The sequence below is a fragment of the Aricia agestis genome, chromosome Z, assembly GCF_905147365.1.
Source record: "Aricia agestis chromosome Z, ilAriAges1.1, whole genome shotgun sequence".
In the NCBI taxonomy this organism is placed as follows: Eukaryota; Metazoa; Arthropoda; class Insecta; order Lepidoptera; family Lycaenidae; genus Aricia; species Aricia agestis.
This window is the reverse complement of record NC_056428.1, coordinates 11,615,131-11,638,515: the sequence shown is the minus strand read 5'-3', so window position 1 is coordinate 11,638,515 and position 23,385 is coordinate 11,615,131. Positions and strand designations below refer to the sequence as shown.

The 23,385-nt window shown below is 36.7% G+C and overlaps 1 protein-coding gene across 1 annotated transcript in view; it reads left to right on the top strand.

The window, feature by feature from the left end:
- LOC121738579 (RAB11-binding protein RELCH homolog) overlaps positions 1 to 23,385 on the top strand; it is a 34,189-nt gene extending 10,804 nt beyond the window's left edge. The window contains exons 4-16 of the mRNA XM_042130738.1: positions 7,802 to 8,011; positions 8,187 to 8,524; positions 9,754 to 9,924; positions 11,130 to 11,295; positions 13,950 to 14,106; positions 14,716 to 15,087; positions 15,524 to 15,866; positions 16,216 to 16,500; positions 16,916 to 17,034; positions 20,683 to 20,839; positions 21,157 to 21,398; positions 22,453 to 22,606; positions 23,027 to 23,385. Coding sequence (XP_041986672.1) covers positions 7,802 to 8,011; positions 8,187 to 8,524; positions 9,754 to 9,924; positions 11,130 to 11,295; positions 13,950 to 14,106; positions 14,716 to 15,087; positions 15,524 to 15,866; positions 16,216 to 16,500; positions 16,916 to 17,034; positions 20,683 to 20,839; positions 21,157 to 21,398; positions 22,453 to 22,606; positions 23,027 to 23,234 — 2,922 coding nt within the window. The 3' untranslated portion in view covers positions 23,235 to 23,385. The remainder of the gene's footprint in view (positions 1 to 7,801; positions 8,012 to 8,186; positions 8,525 to 9,753; positions 9,925 to 11,129; positions 11,296 to 13,949; positions 14,107 to 14,715; positions 15,088 to 15,523; positions 15,867 to 16,215; positions 16,501 to 16,915; positions 17,035 to 20,682; positions 20,840 to 21,156; positions 21,399 to 22,452; positions 22,607 to 23,026) is intronic.

Below are 23,385 nucleotides of genomic sequence, written 5' to 3'. Positions count from 1 at the left end.
AGTAAAATGTGGAAAAAAAACGCGGGAAATGATTTGAAAGGGCTTATCTCACGAACTACTGGAGCAATTTATTTTGATGGAATTTGGTATGGAGATACTTTGAGTCTCGGGAAAGGACAAGAAATACTTTTTATCCCGGAAAATATACGGTTCCCGCACAATAAAATTCGCGCCTAAACTATTTAATCTATTTTGATGAAATTTGGCACGGAGATTAGAGACACTAATTTGAATCTGGGACAAGGAATATTTTTTATCCCGGAAAAATGTGCGGTTCCCACACAATATACTTTTCTGATATTTTGCGCGTAAACGACTCAATCGATGTACGGGAACAACTATAAACTAAAGTCCACGCGGACGAAGTCGCGGGCAACAGCTAGTCTTCGATAAAGAGCAAAAAATGCCACTAAAATTCTGTTTGTTATATAGGAGCCCCATCAAGTATTAAACATAATAGGAACTAAAATTGTAGAGAATCACAAATTTGATCCTTATCATTTTCTTAAAAAAATAAAAAAAGGAGATATAGCTAGTGTCCGACCGAAGCTTCGGCTTCGGCTTCGGCGGCCGAAGCCTTCGGCCAAAAAAACCACCTTCAGCGAAACCTTCGGCTTCGGCCTAAAACCCGGCCGAAGCCGAAGCTTTGCCGAAGGTCCGAGCAACCATCGAAATTGAACGAAAGACTGAGTGAGTTGTGAGAGAGCGACGGACCGGTCGTGTATGCGAGGCCACTGGGAGTCACTGTCAAATACAATAAACAAACACTAACTTCTTAAGAGGATACAACAGGGGCTAGAGAAATGAAAAAAAAGTACGTGTAATATCTATAGCTGTCTCCCTTACCTCAAGCCTATACCGCAGAACGCGATAGAGACAACTGCAGAAAATCCAGAAAATCAACGATTCGTTGTCCCCTGATTCCTTCTCCAAAACTTAACCGATTTAAGTACTTTTTTCATTAAAGATTAAAAAAAGGCTTGAGCTGTGTTCCTATGTTTTGCTTTTTTTGTATAATCTAGCCAAATCTGTTTTCTGGACGTTTGAACACAGTGGAAAATCTGGCCATTTTTTTGGGTTTTTTGAACGTTCATATCTTATTTAATAATTAAATTATGAAAAAAAAAAGAAAACATAGGGACATTGTATTAGTGACCGTAGATATTCAGGAAAAAAATTATAACTTTACTAGCATTATCCAGGGAGGAAACAGGGGACAACGTTTGTATGGAAAAAAGGGCGGTGTGGAACCCTCTTAATAAATCATTTAATTTTTTATTAAGAAGTTGGTGTTTGTTTATTTTATTTTTTAGTCTAGTTTCGGTCTAGTCGAGTTAAACAAAGACTGATTGATTGGTATAATTATTGTTATTTGTGAAATAATAAAGAAATTATTATTTTATACAATAGTACAGTCAATAAAGTAGTTGTAGAATGCGTGAGCGCCTGAGTGGAAACCTAAGAGAATTCTGCTGGAACTTATTCAGGGTGCTTAGGAATAAAACATATTAAAAGTCCTTAAGTCTAGGAGGTGAGCAGGAGTGAGGGGATTGAGTCAAAAGTCTAAATTTTTGGTTTTTAGCTAATAACTAAAATAGGATGCGTTTTTTTTTTTTTTTTTTTATGAAATAAGGGGGCAAACGAGCAAACGGGTCACCTGATGGAAAGCAACATCCGTCGCCCATGGACACTCGCAGCATCAGAAGAGCTGCAAGTGCGTTGCCAGCCTTTTAAGAGGGAATAGGGTAACAGGAGAGGGAAGGGAAGGGAATAGGGGAGGACAAGGAAGGGAATAGGGTAGGGGATTGGGCCTCCGGTAAACTCACTCACTCGGCGAAACACAGCGCAAGCGCTGATTCACGCCGGTATTCTGTGAGAACGTGGTATTTCTCCGGTCGAGCCGGCCCATTCGTGCCGAAGCATAGCTCTCCCACGTATAGCGTTGTAGCAAAAATTTTATACAATGAAAAAAAAAATTATTAAATTTTCTATAATTTTTATTCTACATATTCCGAATTCTCATCCGTTTTCTACACACACTCAGGAAAACTACATATACTACATGCTCAGGAAAAGTAAAAATAAAGTGTTTTATTTTTAAATATTCCTTTCTAATTCTGATTGAATAGTAGCTTTACCGCTTCTATGCAGCGTTCAGTAAGTGAGAGGGTTGTAAGCACATCCCCCCATCCCCTCATTACACCCCTTGACGCCGCAACGCACCAGTAGCACCACTAGTGTTGCAGCCGACGCAAGGCATTGCTTCCATCAGTTGGAACATACAGTAATTGTTAGCCTGCTTAGTTACATGTATAAAAAACATTCGGGAATGCGCTGACCCGTCCAGAGTGGGGGTGGAAAAATTTTGGTAATTTCTTGACGCCAAGGACAATAGGCGACTTGCCAGCGCCTGAGGCTTCACTAAAACAATAATATATTTTATCACTGCACCAGGGATTGCAGCAGCACCTTCCCTTGCCTCCGGCTCACCTCCTAGACTAACTTTTAATATGTTTTGTCCCTAAGCACCCTGAATAAGTTCCAGTAGAAATCGCTTAGGTTCCCGCTTACGCACTCAATACGGAGGGTATTGAGTCATTCCTTAACCAGGGCCCGTACCACGAAGCGGGTTTTGGGACTCAAACAATCGTTCGAGAATGTTGCGTCCTTCTCTAACAAACGTGAACGCATTCTCGTCCGATTGTTTAAGTCTCAAAACGGTTTCGTAGTAGGCCTGCAGACTACAAATAATCAATAAATAAATCACAAAATCACAAGCTTTTATTACTATCTCTAAATCAACTTCTATATGAATCAGTCAATATAGAGGTAAACAATGATGTTTTAATAAAGATGGCGTATGCTCTACAAAGTGGTCCTCAGAATTTGTTCCTATACTACATATAAATACCTACCTCTGGTATCTTAATATATATATTTCTTGTGTGCGTGTGTATGTGACTGAACTCCTCCTAAACGACTGGACCAATTTTGATGAAATTTTTTGTGTGTGTTCGTGGAGATTCGAGAATGGTTTAGATTTACAGTTTGGTCTACTGGAAAATGTTTTTTCAATTAATTTCTTATTTATAAGGAGTTGTTGATTTCGGAATGTTTTACATTAGATCCGGCGGACGGCGCTATCATCGCATTCAATATTATTCTATTTCAATTTTAGTTTGTCCTGACAGATGGTGCTACGATTAATTTGAAAAAAATTTTGTTATTCAATTCATGTGCTGATTAAAATATTAAATAAATAACACATAGGCTACAATTTTAACCGACTTTCAAAATGGGGGAGGTGTTATGTTCGTTTTCTTATATTCAACGATTACTCCGCCGTTTGTTAACCGATTTTCAAAATTTTTCTTTTGGTATATAGGCTATCATCCCAATTTGGTATTATATTCAGAAAAGTGGTGATCTGATGAAGGATCCATAAGTAATCGAGGGAACTCCTCAAAACTTATAGGGAAACATATGGTGACTTCGGTTTCGTGAGAAGTATTCTAAGCATATGCTACCAACAAGTAAGATTTTGCACCGAGATATACCTGGTATACCGTGGTTTGGAAGGTGCTGAGAGAATTCCTGATTCTTTATAGATACAAGTTTGGGAGTTTCGGCGTTGTTTTAAGAACAGAAAGCATATGCTACTATGCAAATTACATTCTTCATCATCATCATCATCATCATCACTACCATATTATACCATTTCATAGTCTTTTAGATCGAGACTCGAGTTTGTCAAGCGATAATTAAAAAAAATCTATATCTACCTAATATTATAAACCTGAAGAGTATGTTTGCTTGAACGCGTCAATCTCAGAAACTACAGGTCCGATTTAAAAACTTATCTCAGTGTTAGATAGATCATTTATCGAGTAAGACTCATCATTTATCGAGAAGGTTATATTATATTATTACTCTAAGACTAATACGACAGAAGAAACTCAGGAAAATGTGGGAAAAACGGGGGAAATATTTTTTATGGGAAAATGTAGCTACGGATTCTGTAAAATTTCTAATTTACGCGGGCGAAGCCGCGCGGGACATCTAGTATATCTATAAATTACAACAATGAATGCGACAGATAATACGTAACGAATGATATAGAAAAGGATTGCTATATGACCATTTCTCAAAAAAAGTGTACTTTACAGTAAAATGACATTTTCTAGAAATGATTCCTAGCTAGATCGATTTATCGCCCCCGAAACCTTAATATATATAATTGGAATCTCGGAATCGGCTCCAACGATTTTCATGAAATTTTGTATATATACAAGAATTGCTCGTTTAAACATATAAGATTTAGATGTTCCGCGCGCGCCCGCGTAATTTAGGAATTTCACGCAAGAAACATAATAGCCTATGTCCCTTCGTGGTCTATTTTTGCCATTTGCCAAATAACGCAAAAATTGATCCAGTAGTTCTTAAGATAATAAGCAATTTCATATAATTTCCCCCGTTTATTCCACACGTCCCTCTATTTCTTCGCTCCTATTAGTCTTAGCGTGATAAAATATAGCCTGTAGCCTTTTTCGATAAATGGGCTATCTAACACTGAAAGAATTTTTCAAATCGGACCAGTAGTTCCTGAGATTAGCGCGTTCAAACAAACAAACTCTTCCGCTTTATAATATTAGTATAGATAGACCATTACACGTTTCTATTAAATTGTATACGTAGTAAGTTAAATAAATTCAGTAAAAAACATTTACAAATTAGAATTTTATAAATAAATTATAAACTATGAAAATATTTTGAAAATCGGTCTAATCTAGTCGTATGAAAAGTGAAGTGTCCCAATGACTTCAACCATAAATGAAAGAGTATTATTCGTATGTATAGGCTTGTCACTCAAAAATCTGTCATTTTTCCTAGTAGTAGTGTCGTAATGTGTGTAACGTTTTATTTGTTAAAAATATATATGATAAAAGTATAATTTTAAAGCAGCCTTACCCATAAACTATTTATCATTGATAGGTTTAAGGTTACGTCACTGCACAGATAAAGTACAGAGTTATTTAATACCGTAGAATAGATATAACAATCGAAAAAAATCGAAACTTAAATGTAAGATGATACCACGTCTTATAGAAAGACTTTTGAGCAAGCGTCAGCGCGATGCCGCACGAGAGACGCACGGCGCTATCTATTATGAATTTTTGGAACTAACTTAATTTGAACAAATTTACGCATTTTCACGCCCTTACAACCCTTTTTTCCAGTAAAAAAGTAGCCTATGTCCTTTCTCAGGCTTTAGACTATCTGTATACAAAATTTCATATCTGTGTACAAAATTTCATTACAATCGGTTCGGTAGTTTTGGCGTTTGGCGTGAAAGCGAGACTGACAGACAGACAGACAGAGATACTTTCGCATTTATAATATTAGTATAGATTATGTGCACACTGCACAGCTGGTTTTGGGTATTTTGATTAATTAAGGGCCGCGCTACACCGGAATGGCAGCGGCGAGGCGAGCACTTTCAGCGCTGCCATTCCGGTGTAGCGCGGCCCTAAGAGGGGTACCACTTACCAGGGTTTTAAAAAGTTTTTAAATTTGACACAAATTTTGTTGACACCGCGCGCTATAAACTAAAGTTCACGCGGACGAAGTCGCGGGCAACAGCTAGTTATGAATAAAAACAATATATAATAAAGTAGGTATGATTAGTTCTGTTACAATAATGAAGTAAGAAATAAAACGCCATCTGTTTTCATATATTAGAATTAAAATGTTGATTGCATTGATATAATATTTTCTGGTTGGAATATAGGCACACGGTTCACTCGAACTCCTTGCGCCTTCTGCTGTAAACTTGTCACATATATTAGAAATGCAGTAGGTGTTCTATAAGATAAGATAGATTGATTATTATTATACCAAGTGATAATATTATTATACATAATATTCTAACGTATTAAAAACTATAAACAAAAACATAATAACTAATAAGTATGATTAGTTCTATGTTACAATGAAGTAAAAAATAAAACGCCACCTGTTGAATCGTATTAGAACTAAAATGTTCATTGCATCGATATATTTCTGGATTTTTTATAATATTATACATAAAATATATTTAAGATTTTTGAAATATTGTTTTAATTAATACACATCCAAGACCCAGGAACATTGAAAACTTTTTGTTCCGCCTGCGGGACTCGAACCCAGGACCCCCGGGATGAGCGCTGGCCACGCGCAATGCGAATTAATTTTCATCGATATTTTCATGAAAGTAAGATGTTTTCCCACATCAAAATGTAGCCTATGTCCTTTCTCAGACTCTAGAATAACTGTGTACAAAATTTCATTGCAATCGATTCAGTAGTTTTGGCGTGAAAGCGAGACAGACAGACAGACAGACAGACAGACTGAGATACTTTCGCATTTATAATATTAGTATGGATATCTGTGCGAAATTTCATGCACCTACGTTTCCCAATTTTTCGTAAAAAGGGTTACAAAGTTTTTCTCTCACGTATTAATATTATGATTTATTTAATAAATAATGTTTTTATTGTATCGCGGAAAAAGTTCCTCTTTGAAATTCCTTTTTTGTGACCATATTTTTGAAAATTTTGGAGTCTATTTTGGTATAAATATGTTTTAGTATAGTGGCAAAATTGTTAAGCTCGATATCCATCTTATTTTAGTGTTGATATTTCTTTTACGTTCCACGTGCGCGAACAGAAGGTTGTCTATTAGCGTAGTGGTCCAAAAAATTTCCAGTCTTTGTTACCTAAGAAACGCTTACATGCGTTTCTTAGGTAACAAAATCTAAGGGAGCATACCCATACTACGTATTATGATTGGCCACCAGGGGGTGGTACTTACAGTTCGATACCTACAAGCACGAGTGAGACAGGCCTGCTCCTTGACCGATTCAATTTTTCCCGATCTCCTGATTGATCTCCCATATAAGTCCAACGTCCGGTCTAATCTCTCCTTCCGCTTCCATGGTTCCAACTTTTACTCCTACTCGTTTACTGACATTTATGCTGTCAGATTGTGGAACTCACTCCCTCGCACCATTCGCGATAGTCCCACTATTGCTATTTTTAAAAGACGCTTGAAAGAGCACTATCTCGAATCTCAATCCATTTAAATACCATTATTATATACACATATAGTATTTATTATACCTACATTATTACACAATTAAATAACTATATATTATTATTATTTATTGTTGTTGTTGTTGTAGAACTTGGTATATTTAAAATATTTCATTTATTTTGTCTATATCATATTTTATTTGCTCTTTACTCCTATAATTTATTGATGCAATATTTTATTCATATTTGTGCATGTCCTATCTCATATCTGCTATCCTAATCCAATATCCCTCCGAAGGGCTGCTGGAAGAGGTTTCTATTAGAAATAAGCAGACCCTTTGTGTCGTCTTACTGTCTGTAAATGTTTCTTGTGCACGATAAATGATATAAAATAGATATGCCATACATCATTACATCAATCCCCAAGCGGCACCCAGCTGTGGCATAACAATTGAAAATCTATTGTGCATGCCATTCCCACGATCGAGGTATTAAGCGTCTCACAGATAGACGCGGCCTGCGGTGGCGGTGGCGCGGGCGGTCAGCTGGATGATTGAGTGTTCTAGGAACGACACAGACACGTGCGGCCACGCGGCCAAGCCATCCGACTGACCGCCACCGCAGGCCGCGTCTGTCTGGGAGACGCTTTACAGTGTCGGACACCGGTGTTGGGAGTTGGGACACATTGTATAATATACAGTTACAGATGATAATGTATTGTTTCTTTCCAGGAATTTGAAGATTGGGATGATGTGGGTCTCAACATGCCCAGGCCAGACGGCCTGATATCCCTGTTTTGGGGTGGCACATCCAGAATGTGTCCAAAAGTAGACGCCTCTACTGAAACATACATCTCCTCATATAATGTTCAGTGTCAAACTAATTTGGAAGAGACTATGAGTGTATGTCAGGAAAGCGACGTTACTGATTGGAGTCGTGAGGTATTTATTATTAAATCACTATAGCCTGGTTACTGAACTTAAATAAGGCCTAAAACTTAAAAAAAATTAACAAATAATTAATGGTGAAAAAAACATTAAACACATAAATAGAATTACTGATTTCTTGATTGGCGTTATCAAACAACTATATTAACTTAATTTATACAATTTTAAGGTTTTACTTCAAGCTGAAGAAATTCAAATGTTGAAACAGAATATAATAGCTTTAGAGACTGAGAAATTAAACTTCCAAAAACTATATGATGAAGCCATAGTGACTCTAAATTCACTAACCAGTCCGGCCTCTGAAAGCAGAGATTTAGTTTTACAGCTACCCGAAGATAGACTAAAGGAAGAAAATGTAGATATCGACGAAATTAAAATAGAAAAAGATTTACAAGATAAACCTATAACGTATATGGCGTCGGAAAACCACTATGGCAGCGGCAATTCTACTCATAGTGCTACGCCTGATCAGTTTGAAATGGTTTATAGTGATAAAAATAATATCGAGTGAGTATTCCCCCTTTTTGATATGAACTAAATAGGTAGGTAGGTATTATTATAAATTAAGAACAATTGTTTATACTGCATAATAGCAACTGTCAAATAATTTTCAAGTCTAAGAGCGCTTACAGACGACGGCACGTGTCGGCGGCAGTCGACGGCAGCCGTTGACAGTTTATGACGCTTGCAGGGGGCCTACCACGACCTTTCCTAAAACGATCATGTTTCCAGAACAACTTGTTGTAAGATTACAATAACATTACCGTACTCACTTTTTAAATAAATTTTTACTAAAAAACAGTATAAAATCCGCTGTGAAATATCAACTTTTTTAACCTCGTCCGTTGCGTGCGATACCGACCTGTGGACGCTTACCTTTACGCGCTACGTCACAACTGCAAGCGTGATAAACTGTCGACGGATGCCGTCGACTGCCGCCGACACGTGCCGCCGACTGCCGTCGACTGCCGCCGACACGTGCCGTCGTCTGCCGTCGACTGCCGCCGACGCGTGCCGTCGACACGTGCCGTTCGTCTGTAAGCGCTCTTAGGGCCTTTCACCACTTTCTGATAAACTGCCTAATAGGCTATTCACAACTTTTTTGACAGATTCTCCATACTTGATCAGTCAAGTTAATTGGTGGACCTTTATTTATTTTAAAACCTTAAACTAATACAATAGAACTAAATTACAATAAAAACTAGCGTAATAATAAGTAAAAAAACAGTTTAAATATAAAAAGGGTTGTCATCCAGAGTCCAGACTGCTGCCTTTAGGGAGAGTGCCCAGAATGCTAGTTACATTGCCCCGCTGTAAGGCCAGGCCTAATCGCTGGCCGAAATACGTTTTAGGAAGTGGTGAAACAGGCCCTTATTGTTGTCAAGTCACTTCGTCCAACGTATTGGACAAGAACCAACATATAAGTTCTATCATTAACTATAATATATCTTTCTTGTTCTGTTATCTAACAACATACTAGTTAAGAAAGGGCGAGTCCACCTGAGTCCCTAACACAAGTGTCTTAATAATATCATACTTCCTAGGTGTATAAATAAAATAAAATATGATTTAATATAGTGAATGTTTATTGGAGATTGTCAATCAGCAGTATGGAATTATGTACACCTAAGAATTTTGTTACTTACATATAGAGAGACGATATACAGCATATCGTCTCTCTATATCTCTATATATGTAACAAAATTGTAAAAGAAAAATTTAAATGAATTCCACAGAGTAAAAAAAGAGAAAGAAGAAGCACACGATCCACAGTTCATCGACAGAGGATCACCGCTGAGGCCTGGCAGTGTGAATACTCTGGAGTCGCTGAGCATCAACGACGCTAGCGAGTGGACGAGGGTGCAGTACGACTACCCCACAGATACTAAAGAGACGTGGATAGAAAGGTAAGGTCCAGTCGCTACAAACAAAGTGATAGTACTATCAGAGAAGTTGATTCGTAAGCACATGGCGGACCTAAGTAATTTGGTCGCGTTGTGTCAAACCCAGTCGACCGATCATAACCAATATCACAGGAACATAAAAGACAGGAACGATAAAGTCCTAAGCCACATGGCGGGTAGATTCGACACAGAACGATGTCTTTTTAACAACCTAGAAACTCCACCCAGCTTGAGTGACCCCTCTCCACCAAGCCAATGTCACAACATCTAAAGGCAAAGGGTGGAGCAGCATAAAATCTAAGGAAATCGGAAAATGTCGGATCTACTGGCCGCCACACCGACTGGGACCTCACCGTTCAAAACATTAATATTATTATTATGCAATTTATAAAACAATAAATGTATATATTTATTTATTATATGTATAACATATTATACTCTATTCTATTAAATATACACATACACATATTTAAAAAAAAAAAAAAAAAGTGTCCATGGCGTGATGGACCACAATTAATTAAAATTCATAATATTATTTCAATTATCCTTGGTGCGAAAAATCTAAATAATAAAATAACAAAAAAGGATATGGACGAACAGTCTATAGACGGCCCCAATTTTTAATAAAAAAAAATAAAAAAAAATAAACCAATATCACAGAATACATAATATTAGTTTAACAACAGAAATCTCACTCCCGAAACCTGTTTAAAAAAATAACGACTCATGCTACGATACTATAAAGTTCAAATTCCAACCGCGCAATGCAAAGTGCCTACTATTATATTTACCTACAAGTGCGCTCCCTTTCTATCGCATACCGCGTACCTATTCTTACGAAATCAAGGTTTTCGCTTTTTAGAAAACAAAATAATCGTTTTTAATTACTATTGGTACGAGTTTTATTTATTTATTTTTTAAGGCGTTTTTGTGTAAAACAGTCAAGTAGGTAACTTTCTAAATAGAGTTTGTTGCATATATTGAGGAGTGTATTGTCCATTCTGTAACATATTGAAACACTATAAGCAATGCTGTCATAATTGCCTGATATCAATAACTAATAAGTCAAATAAGGGATCAAAGTTTGCATGTCAGGAAAGGATGTTGCTTATAAAAATACCATATTATTGTGTTTGTATGTCCTATTTAAATATTTAACCCCATATAGTCGACCTTATGTAATATGATTAATGATTTATTCATTTCAGAAACATTATTCCAAACAACCTAAAAGAGATGCTGTTAAATTGGAGAAGAGAGAACTTTATCCAAGACGAACCACTCGCAAACGATCTGTTGCTAGAACTCATTAACAGGGAGAAACCTATCGACATTAACGACCTTTTGCCATTGGTCGCGGAAACTTTACCACGGGTAAGTTGTTAAGTTTCAGAGGATTTGATTCATAGGCAGATGGCGGACCGCGGACCTACTAAATTAATAAATGTAAAATTAATCCCTCCCTCTACGGTTACGGTTTTGCTGGCCGGATTCATTGAATCTGCAGCATAACTTTGCAAGAGACTTAGTACCCAAAGTAAAAGCAGTACAAAAGATTTTGATAAAATTAAAAATTACAAAGTTGTATACCTTTGAACTGACCAGTTAGAAAGAGAGATTCGAAGTGTAACTGTCGTAGTCATCTGGTTTAATCTGCGATTCGACTGAATGACTAGCGCATTAATTGATGAATGACACCATTCAATACTGAATGACTTGGCCGAACGTCGATTAAACGATCGTTACTCAACGTCCAACTAGTTAGCGATTTTTAAACGTATTTCATATTTTTCCAACCTGCAGTGCTAATAACTACTTTTGTACTGTTGATATTTTGTCGATTAAATTAACTTTAAAGCGCTTTATTTGTAATAAAAAAACATGACAGTGTGGATTTACCTATTACTATTCCGTCAACGGCTATTTAAAATATTATAACATATCCCATTTAACGACTTCACTGTATGACTTCTAGTCAAAACCATAGAATTAGAACGTTAGAAAAGGCATTCCATACAATCGTCAGCGCGAAAATGTGTCACCCTCGAAATGAGTGAGCTCACTCATCTGAGAGCAGTGTGCCTTAGGACGCGGTAAAAGCCGGACGTGTTTAATTCATTAATTACCGCGTTGTTTTTCGCTACATTTCGCTCCAGAATGCCGTCATGTGCCTTCCGACAGTGCAGTAACGAAACGAGGAATACAAATAAAGCCAAAGGTGTAATATTTCACATGTAATTAGTTAATTACTAAGATTTTATTAATATTTATAGTTTGTGCGTTTTATAATGATATGCGTGACACATAATTGACAATAGTAAGGAAGTTACCTAACAAAAATTAATCGATAGTTTAAAAATATTGAATCACTTCGTAAAAGAATTGCAATCGAAATTATCGATTTAGTACTGACATTTCAGTGGTGCCGGCGATTTAAGATGGCCGCCGTTTTTTATCGATTTGATTTCGATCCAACAGAGTCAATCTCTATTGACATAAGTTTCGTTTCATGCATATGTCATTTTGCAAATTTTTTCGTAACAATAATTTTATACTCCTATTTCACAGTTAATATTTATAATTTTTATTAATAAGTTAGCATTTAGCATCTTTTCATTTTTATTCATTTACAATTATAGGAAACATTTGTTTTTGTAGATGGAATATAATTTATTACATTTTGATTTTTTTTGTTTTCTTGTAAAAAGAACTCGTAGCAAGGAACGTGAAAACTGTCACCCATATCATCTTAAAACGCACAAACTATAAATTATTGTCTTCCATTTTAAGAGAAAACTCAAAGCGAAGCGTAAAATGAGTGAAAGAGAAAGTAGTATACTTATGATATTACTGTAAGACAAAAAAGGACGACAATATTTTCTCGATTCGATTAAAGCGTAAAATGAGCGAAAGAGAAAGTAGTATATGCTATTACTGTAAGACAAAAAAGGACGGCAATATTTTCTCGATGCACATTTTGCATGCAAAAACATTGCTACAGATTTGACGGCATACGTCGTATCTAAGTATTTTGATATCGTTGGTCAAAACGATAAACGTTGCAGTCGACGTCTTGACGAGTTTTCCTTTAGTCATTTATGATTTAATTGAATGGTGTCAATTGTCATTCAATGAATGCGCTAGTCATTTAATCGAATCGCAGACTAAACCATATGACTGCGACATAACCCTGACGTCATAATATAACAGGCATTGTATACAATGTCCATACTAAATTTTGTTTTGCGAGGAAGAGAAAACAGATTTGAATATCTTTAACAGAAATCAGAGATTTTATTCGTTGTTCTATAATGACAAGCTTATGTCATTCAAAATATCGTAGTGTGCACATTGTAGTGTGTGTAATTTATGAAAATAAGGTATGATAAAAGCATAATTTTAAAACAATATTAGCTCGATGCACTCCTTCTCCATATCTATATATTAATACGTGAGCCAAAAACTTTGTATCCCTTTTGACGAAAAATGGGGAAACATAGGTGAATAAAATTTTGCACAGTTATAGTTTATATGGTGAAGGAGTGCATCGAGGTAATATTATTTTGAAATTATGCTTTTATCATACATTTTTTTAACAAATAAAACATTACACACACTACAACACACACACTAGGAAAAATGACAGATTTTTGAGTGACAAGCATATGTCACTCACATACGAAATAAACTCTTTTATTTATGGTTGAAGTCTGTTGACAACAAGTTGACAAATTGAAAATGGATATAGTTTATTTTATTGAATCTGAGATATTATTAGACACGGCCAGTGTGAGATCAGCTGAGTCCCAGAGACAAGAGTTAAAAAAATATGATAAAGTCATATTTTTTTTGCAAAATATAGATAGTAGTCTTAATGTCGTTGAAACTAAGGTCGAATTTCGACCATTGGGTGTTCTCTAGTAAACTATAACTGTGCGAAATTTCATGCACCTATGTTTCCGCTTTTTTTGTCAAAAGGGGTCCAAAGTTTTTCGCTCACGTATTAATATATAGATTATTGTCTATAGATTCTCCCTCACACGCTGGTTGGGCGGCGGGGGGAGGCGGCGGCGCTGCTGGCTGCGGGCGCGGCGCTGGCGGGCGGCGCGCGGCCCCGCCTACTGCACTCCCTCCTCACCATGTACAAGAAACCCGATGCCAGAGACACGCAAGTTATATGTCAAGGTACATCCTGGTTACTGTATACGAGTAGTTTGTGATTAAGAGTCAATAAGGGTTTTTGATATTCCATTTGCCACAAGGTGCCGCTGGGTCTATTGTGTCAAACTGCTGTCATATGTCACGATATAGCTGTCATGTGTCTCGATAATATGCCTTTTTGACAGGATAGACGCTAAGGCTACATAGCGGCACCTGGTGGCAAATAGAATATCAAACCTGCTCATTCTATATGTATCTTCTCGTGTCGTAATAAAGTTCAGTTTTGAATGACTTATTTAAAAATGCATCGTATTGCATCGATCCGTCACGTTGCAATGTGAACTAACCATTTAACACACATACATACGCCATGAACAGCGAATAGCGATAGATGGAGATGTAATTTTTTGCCATTCGTATTTTGTAGCAATATTGTGTTAGCAGCTTTAGCATGACTATAGATATAAATATGTATACAGAAAGAACAGCTGATCTACAATTTATTTTATAGCCTTGATTAAAAAAAATCTAATTAGGCTTAAAATTTGAAAATTGCCAAAGCTTTTAATTTCAATGGATTTGACTGTGTTTGCTTGTCTGCCTTATTCTTATTTAATGATTTTTATTTTTCAGCCGCCTGTCTGGTTGTGAAATGGGGTGGCAGCGGGGAAGTTCTATCGTGTGTCGCAGAGCTACTGGCGTCTAAAACGGCAGAAAGAAGGCTTTTAGCCAGCCAAGTGTGCCTCGCCATAGCTCCTTACGTGCCCTTGGAACTCTGTACTTCGCTGTTCCTGAGTCTAGTGGCCCTTATGTGCGAATCCAGTGAGAGGGAAATAAGGGCTATAGGGCTATGCGCCTCATGCCTCGTATGTCCGGTGGCAGAACACAAGTACAGCCAGCTAGAGAGTATAATGTTCAACTTCTTCAAAGATCCCTTTGAGAAGAATGTGCAAAATACTGTTAATGTGTTTTTGCCTATTATGGCGAGGTGTGCGCTGTGTTCAGGTACCTTTCATTGTTTTTACTTTAAATGCAATACTTTAAAAATTAATGTAATGTTTGATTTATACATGACAGGACTATTTTTTATTAAGACTATTAGGACCTATCGCTGGTTGTCTCTTTCATTTACATGCGATAGGTAAATATTTGTGTGCAAGTGAGAGAAACAAGAACAATAGATTAATGGCCAACTTTCTACGTGTTTCACTGTCCGGGCTATGCAATAAAATGTAGGATGCAGATATTTTATTTTTGAGATATCTTTTAAAATTTCATAATAACATGTATTTTTCTATATATTTATTTATGTTTTCCTTAACCCATCAATTCCCAAACGGCAGCCGGCTGCCACATAAGAATTGAAAATCTATTGTGTCTGCGATACCCACGTTGGAGGTGCTACGGACACAACACTAATAATTCTTTTATTTACTTTCAGGGAAATTTCACAGTGAACTTTACAAACGTATTTTAAGTAACTTCAGTAAATCATGCGAGGAGGGAGAATGGAAAAATGTTGTGCTATACCTTGACGCCATGAGAGTGTTAGTTTTAGCGAAATTAGTCTACGTTGCAAATGTTCCAATTGTAAAGGAGGCTGGTGTCTGTGATACAGAGAATACTCTACAAGATGTACCACTGAGTGAGACAACTAATGTGACAGATTTAGACAGTTTTCTGTCTCTTGACATGGATGTAAAACAGCTGATGTCGGCCATGAATAGTTTGTTGAAACAGAAACCGAAAATCAGATGGCCGGAACTCGATTGGATGATAGATACGTAAGTGTTTACTGTTTGTGTTTATATTAAAATGTCGGTAATTATAGTCCGGTCGCCGGAAAGAGTGAAATGCTGAATAATGCCTAACGTAAGGTGTCTTTCTCATGCAAATATAAACCATAATAGCGTTGAGTCTCATTTGAAATTTATCTCTATCTGGCGGCTGGACTTTATCTTTAATGCTTCGATTAATATTAACTTTGTATTTTAACTTTCTTAAATCATACATATCTGCGTTAGTTGCTTGTCAAAATATTCCTTCTTCTTCATTAGTATGTACAAAGAACAAGAGAGATATAAACTTTAACCGGAACTACCCCAAGTGTTACAATAATACTGCTTCTTTCAGGTTCAATCAGATTCTGGAAGTCACCGCAAAATCAAAAATGTTGCATCATCATACGGCATACGAGTTATTAATTACTTTAGTCAATACCTACATCGAGAAAGGAGGAGCTTCCTTTACAGTTGCAGTTCTAAAGCCCATGTTTGAAAACATAATAACAGTTTTTGAGTCGAAATTGGAAAAGTTGGACACGATTAGTAGCGATATGTTCATAATAGTCGGAGTGTACCTAGCGACTGTGCTTATTAGTACTGAAACACCGTACAAGTGTGATATATTTTTGCAAAAGTAAGTAATAATAATATTTTAGTAGTATTAATACTATTAATGTCATATATTAAAACTCATTTTTTAAATACTGGGGACGAGATTACAGTTTTCATTAAAATTCTAAATGAGTCTTGGCTTTGTGTGAAACAGCTGTTTTTTAAGTACTTATAAAAAGTAAACCGACTACGGAGTATAAAGTAGTGTTCAATTTCATGTTATATTACTCTAGAATCTAACTTATATTAATAATTTCAGCACCAAAGAGTATCTAATCCCATTTTCTTTAAACGGCATAATACAAAAAGGTACTAGTCATAAAGCAGTGACGGCCTTACCGATTGCGAGGGCCTACGAGGCCCTGGCACCCCTTAGGGCCGCCATTGTCATAAAAACATGCAGACAAACTTTTGCATTTAAATATTATTGTTTTCAGGTGGCTAGTATACTGCAGCAGTCGAGCGCTGCCGGTCGCTGTATACGCGGTGCCGTTCAAATGGCTCGCCAAACACAAACCTGAACAACTCGACACGTATATGAAGAATTTGAAAATATGTAAGTATATGAAGCATAATATGAAAGAAATAAAAATGAAAAAAAAAAACTTAGCGACACAGGGATGGAACGAAGTTATAAAAAAACGCCATCTTTTGACTCTCAGAGGGCCTAGACAAGCGGCAAGCGATTATCGTAAACGCCAACGCCACAAAATGTGGGATTTGACATTAGTATTCACTATAGTTTGTGCGTTTTATGATGATTTGCGTGACACATTAAAATTGACAATAGTAGGTAAGTTACCTAATAAAAATTAATCGATAATTTAAAAATATCGAATCACTTCGTAAAGGAATTGGAATCGAAATTATCGATTTCGTACTGATATTTCAGTGGTGCCGGTGATTTAAGATGGCCGCCCTTTTTTATCGATTTGATTTCGATTCAACAGAATCAATCTCTATTGACATAAGTTCCGTTTCATGCATCTACTTTTTTCAAATGTTTTCGTAACAATAATTTTATACTCCTATTTCACAGTTAATATTTATAATTGTGATATTATTAAATGCACATCAGAATAATTTTGCAGCACACTACCTTAACTCCGCTAATTATCTGAATGCATACCAGAAAAACTAATACTGATAAAAAAAAAACAATTGATTAATTGAACATGTCCTTCAAAAAAAACTTAAACATCATACAAAACGAGACGACCTTTATAACCGAATTCACACCAAAAATATGGTTCATACATCGGATATATTATTTGTAAAACTAAAATTTAAATTGCTTATCAAAAATACTAACTTGCACTCTAAATTGGACAATCTTACAACGGAATTTCTAAAAACGATATCGAAAGGTGCACCACAATAAAATCAATTTCTATTATCAAAACAAGTCTACAAATTGATAAATCGTGCAACTAAAATATTTTTAGCCTAACGCCGCACTCACTCCTTTGCACTCGCTCTTTACTCTTTAGCGACCACAGATATATCTTGATCTATTTCTGTATTAGCGACAAAGATTTTTGGTAATGTTAATGTTATGATGAGATATGGTGAAAGATTTTATCATTCCAAAACTATATAAGTAATTCAAGGTTTCTTGATAAAAATTAAGAAAAATTATCAAAATTTACTACTGTATTGTAATTGTATGGGTTAATAAATTTATTAATGATTCTTAAATAATTAATAGCAATGTTGGCCCAATACGACTTGATTGGGTTAGGTTAGATGGCTAAGGCGGTAGCGTAGCGCAGCGTAGTTCCCGCCTTAGCCATCGTGGTTATTTTTTGTGAACCACCCAAAAGTAGGAGCCCCGCGTAGCAGGGCTCCGTCGACTCATAATTGAAGCCAGTTGTTATTTTCTTTTTTTTTTCTTTAGTAGCTTGTCAACCCCTAGAGTGCAATTCCTAAGCCGGAGGCTTAATTATTTTGCAATATATCGGTAAGAAAACCTTTGTGCGCGAATCCGACTCGCTCTTTGCCGATTGCTTATTATTATTGTTTATAAACTGAGTTACCATTCACTGTACCAAAGTTTAATCCATGTTAAGTTAGCACTTGATGATTTTTATGTGTTCTTAATTATATGAACATAACAGATTAAAATGGGTTTTATTTAGAATAAATGATGTTCCTAAAAGTAATTTAGGTGATGGTTTTCCTTTAAAAAGTTGTAGTATGTTTGTTGAGCTAAGGAATTGTTAGATATACTATTTTAATAATAGTTATTCGTTCAGTAAAACAGTTTCGCAAATAACTTTAAATAGTATGCTGAATTCGCATTATTTAGGGTGCACAATTAGTGTGCAAGTCAGTATTTTTGGTGAAACTTTCAAATATTTTGATCGAGAAAAGGGAATATACAGATATTGATTTAAATACATGTCTTTATAATTTTATATTAATAAGTTAGCATTTAGCAACTTTTCATTTTTATTCATTTACAATTTTTGTTTTTGTAGATGGAATATAATTTATTACATTTAGATTTTTTTGGTTTTCTTGTAAAAAAACCCGTAGCAAGGAAAATGAAAACTGTCACCCATATCATCTTAAAACGCACAAACTATAGCGAAGCGACGACTTATGTCAAATCGCATACATTTTGTTGGCGTTCACGATAATCGCTTGCCACTTGTCTACTAGGGCAGGAATACTATCAACGACACTTTTGTGGAAATGTAATAAAATTTATTTAAACGTCCGTTAGATGTCGCTGTTTATTGTCAAAAACGCGAACTGGCCCATATTTCTGTCTTTATTGTCAAAAATGCTAACTGGTCAATATTTCTGTCTTTATCTAATGGCGGCTGTACTCACTCGTTCTATCATTTGAACTGAAGACTCACGAGACTATGGACAAGGAAATTGCTGCCGCTATTTGTCTTTGTGCCGCAAGCTATAATATTTTTTAAACATGTAATATTAAAAGTAATTTGTAAGGTATGAAGAAAAAGAATATGTGTCGGACCACATTGTAAAACACGTCTGTTCATAAATACTGTCAGCGAGTAACTAATTCAACTAGAGATCGTCCAATGGTCGCAATTCGACCTTAATTTCAACGATATTAGGACTACTACGTATTATATTTTGTAAAAAATATTGACTTTATCATTTTTTTTCAACTCTTGTCTATCAATATATTATAGAATATAGAATATTATCGTGCGTAGCAATAGTCTGCGATCATGATAAAAAATCACGTCCGCGCTATCGCGCACCGCGGTGCTAACTGTTATTTTTCACTCGATGCGAAATAATACTCGACGCGAGCGGTGCGATAATAATTGTTTACTATGTCAAAGCAATAATACTTAGCATGCTGTAACATCAGAATTAGCCAGTTAATGAAATTAATAGAAAATAGCCTTAATTACCATTACAAATAGCGCCTGTACACACTCGCGCTGTCTGATGTCTCGGGGTGTCTCGACGAGTCACGCTAATGACGGCTTGTAGAGTCGCCATTAGCGTGGAGAAGCCGTTTGGCTATTGGTAATATGGATTAATTAGTCCTGTCTTAACATACCTTTATTGATAGGCCATTGTATGTTTTTCCCACTATAATGCCCAAGAAAGCGGTGCCGTGTTGCGGTGGTGTGTTATTGCGTAGCTCATTGCAGTTCGAAACAAGATGCTTCGTAATAAGTGTTTGTTTCGTAATATTATATTTATTATTATCTTATCATCTTATGTTTCGTCGTGTCACGAATCACGATGTGAACCCTAAGACTGTTAATTAGATTATGTGCTTATCGTAAATGAGCGTTGTTATCTATTACCAGTATCAGTATTAAAATGCTTTCAATTACATTACATAAAATAATATACTTACATAAAATAGCGCAACTCATCAATGGAACGAATTATGTGTTAAATTGGAATTATCATTTGCACACCGTGTTCTGATTGGCATGCAATGTTACATATTACTGAGAAAAGTAATTAGGAAAATCCGCTTTCCTAAAAATTCGTTCCAGCATGACAATCATAATAGATGTTGCAAAAATCTGAGCTTAATTATTACTATCTTTTTAAAGTTCAGTCGCTGAATAAAAAATGACAAAATTAATGTAATTCGTCATCTGTCGGCTGAGTTTGACAAAACATGACCAAAATAAGTAGGTCCGCCATTTGCTTATGAATCAACTTCTCTGATAGTACCATATATTTTGTCCCTCAGTCTCGGAGAGCATCGGCGAGAGCTTGAACGTGGTGTCTATCCGCACATACGTGGCTGATCTCACCACGGAGCTGCTGAACACTGCCACCGTCACCGCCGACTGCCTGCTGAGGCACGCGGCGCCGTTGGTGCTGCGGCTGCTTGACGACGCCGACGTGTGAGTATAGTAGCTGATGATCTCACCACGGAGCTGCTGAACACCGACGATATTCGCTCCTTTTAGTGGGTAATATCATTAAAAGGCGGGCGTGTTCAATATCAACCCTAGACGTTCAATAATATTGCACAATACGTGGTACTGCGCAATAGAATTAATCGTATAGGGGCCCGCTTACAATGATTGCCAAGAACGGAAAAACGGAGTTGCAGTCACGCTCTTTGACAATATCACGCAAGGGAAAGATCGTTGCAAATCTGTAATGAGTTAATTTGATTAAAATTCTGTGTTGAAGAATATCAAATTCCATTGTAAAGGGGAGTTCGTGAAGCGGCGTATATGGCGTGGGGCCGGGCGTGGTTTGAATGCAGCAGTCGCGCCAATGCAGACGAGGATATAGAAAAGGCGGATTCTCGAGGGGCGGAGCTTGCGAATAAGGCGCAGCTATTAGCGAGAAAGGCGGACGCATTGCTGAAGCGGACGCTCAGCGTCCGTGAGGCGGCGAAGTTGGCGCATGTCTTCGCGTTGCTCGTTACTGAGCAGAGCCAAGTGGATGTCGGTATGTCATTTTCAAACACAGTGACACGTTTAGTGGCGTTCACAACGTTTAAATTCATAAATGACATAAGTGAGAGGGAGATTTGATACCAAACCTCACATGGGTGAAAGACAGGATTTCCCTTAAGGCAAGGCTGTCCCTGAATTAGCAGGTCGATGTCTGTCAGTACGAATATCGACGTTAAGGACATTAAAATAACATTTTTTTTTTTTAATGACCGAATCATTTATTAAAAATCTATTCGGTTATTTTGCTAGAACTATAAAAAAGCTATCCTTTTTGTAAAAAAATCATATCATTGTCATTGAAATTTACGAGAAGTTCGAATTTGAAGTATATTTTTATGGTGATATTCAAAATTATTTTACAGAATTACCATGCCATTTTTCAATATTATGTTCGGTTATTACGTTACTTTGTTTCTTTTTGTGTCTACATGAATTTTGATGTAAGAGAATTCCACATAATTTCTCAGATTGGAAATTTAAAAATCAGCCTTTTCGAACTGGCCTCACCTTAATATTATAATAAAATTTTTTCTAGCAGTAAATTACCCGAAATGTTAGAATATAAATACTTTAAAAAATATATTTTCATGCACACATCTCACACTGAAGTCACACAGTTGTTAAAATGTTCAACTTATATTAACTTTGTGTCTAACGGATAATTTTTGTAATTCGTCCATTGTTTTATTTATTAATCCAAATAATTACAGAACTTTATAACTTTGGTATTAAATTATTGTTTATAAAACGTTAGACGTGCTCAAATTACTGCGAGTACCTTACCGCGAATACGCCAGTGCTCACAGCAGAATATGGCGACGATTTATGACTTCATATATTTCTCTAGGATACTGCGGCAGTATACTGGCAGTCCATAACGGAACGAATTTTTCTACAGTGATAGCACTGTGCAGTGCTCGCAGTGCATATCGGAACAAGCCCTAAGTAGCAATATCTTGATTAATAGATGGTGCAATACGAGAAACGTCATCTTCATTTCTTTGCTTATCTCACGTGACACGTATTAATATTTTTATATACTTCAGCGGTGTCAGCGCTGGGCACGCTGACAGGTCGCGTGGCGGGCGGTGTGGGCGCGGCGGGGGCGGCGGGCGGGGAGGTGGTGGCGGCGCTGAGCGCGGCGCTGCAGCTCGCCGCGCTCCATGCGCCCGCGCACCCCGCGCTGCTGCCTGCCGCACGGTCAGTAACACTACACCTACTTACTACAATATTAAATTTAAAAACCGTCGATAAAAATGTTGTAACTATATAAACCTCAAATTTTCCATCAGTAAGCTGAAGATGATGAACTATTGCTGACAACACTATCAGTTATGTCACCATAAAAAAGGTCACTTGTTTGGATGCTAGAATGCTACGGATGACAGACATAAAGACACACAGACTGACACTTCACACTTATAAAGCTTTTTTCGTCGGATAAACAAAATCGCTTTCCGCTGCTAGTCCCTAAGTAAGCATAATTAGGCTTAAATCATGTTCATATTATCCTTTATTTCTAAGAAAGAAATACATTTATACATTTTTTGTCTAAAAAAAAGAAGTTTGTCTTTAAGATATGTGCGACCTTTAAGCAATATGTCACGCTTTTCTTTTCAGAAAACTGGAGGCAATCGTCCAATCCCCCTCCCTGTGTCAATACAAACCGACAATCGACGCGCTATTGCAGCGGGCGGGGGGCGGGGCCAGCGCGTCGGTCACGCCTTCGCCACGCCTCGACGCCGCCTCCGAAGTGGGAAGACGAGTAACGCAGATATTCAACGCGAAAGCCGGCAACTTACAGAATATGTTCAAGAAGAAGACGTAACGGACGTCCTATATAATTTCTCCCTAGCTAAAAAGTTTTAAGTAGAAGCTATGTTATGTCTTATGTAAGGTATGTCTTGTTTTTGTAGTATCAAAAAAATTGTATTCATAGGCAGATAACGGACTTCCTGAGAGAGCCTGTCCACACGGCG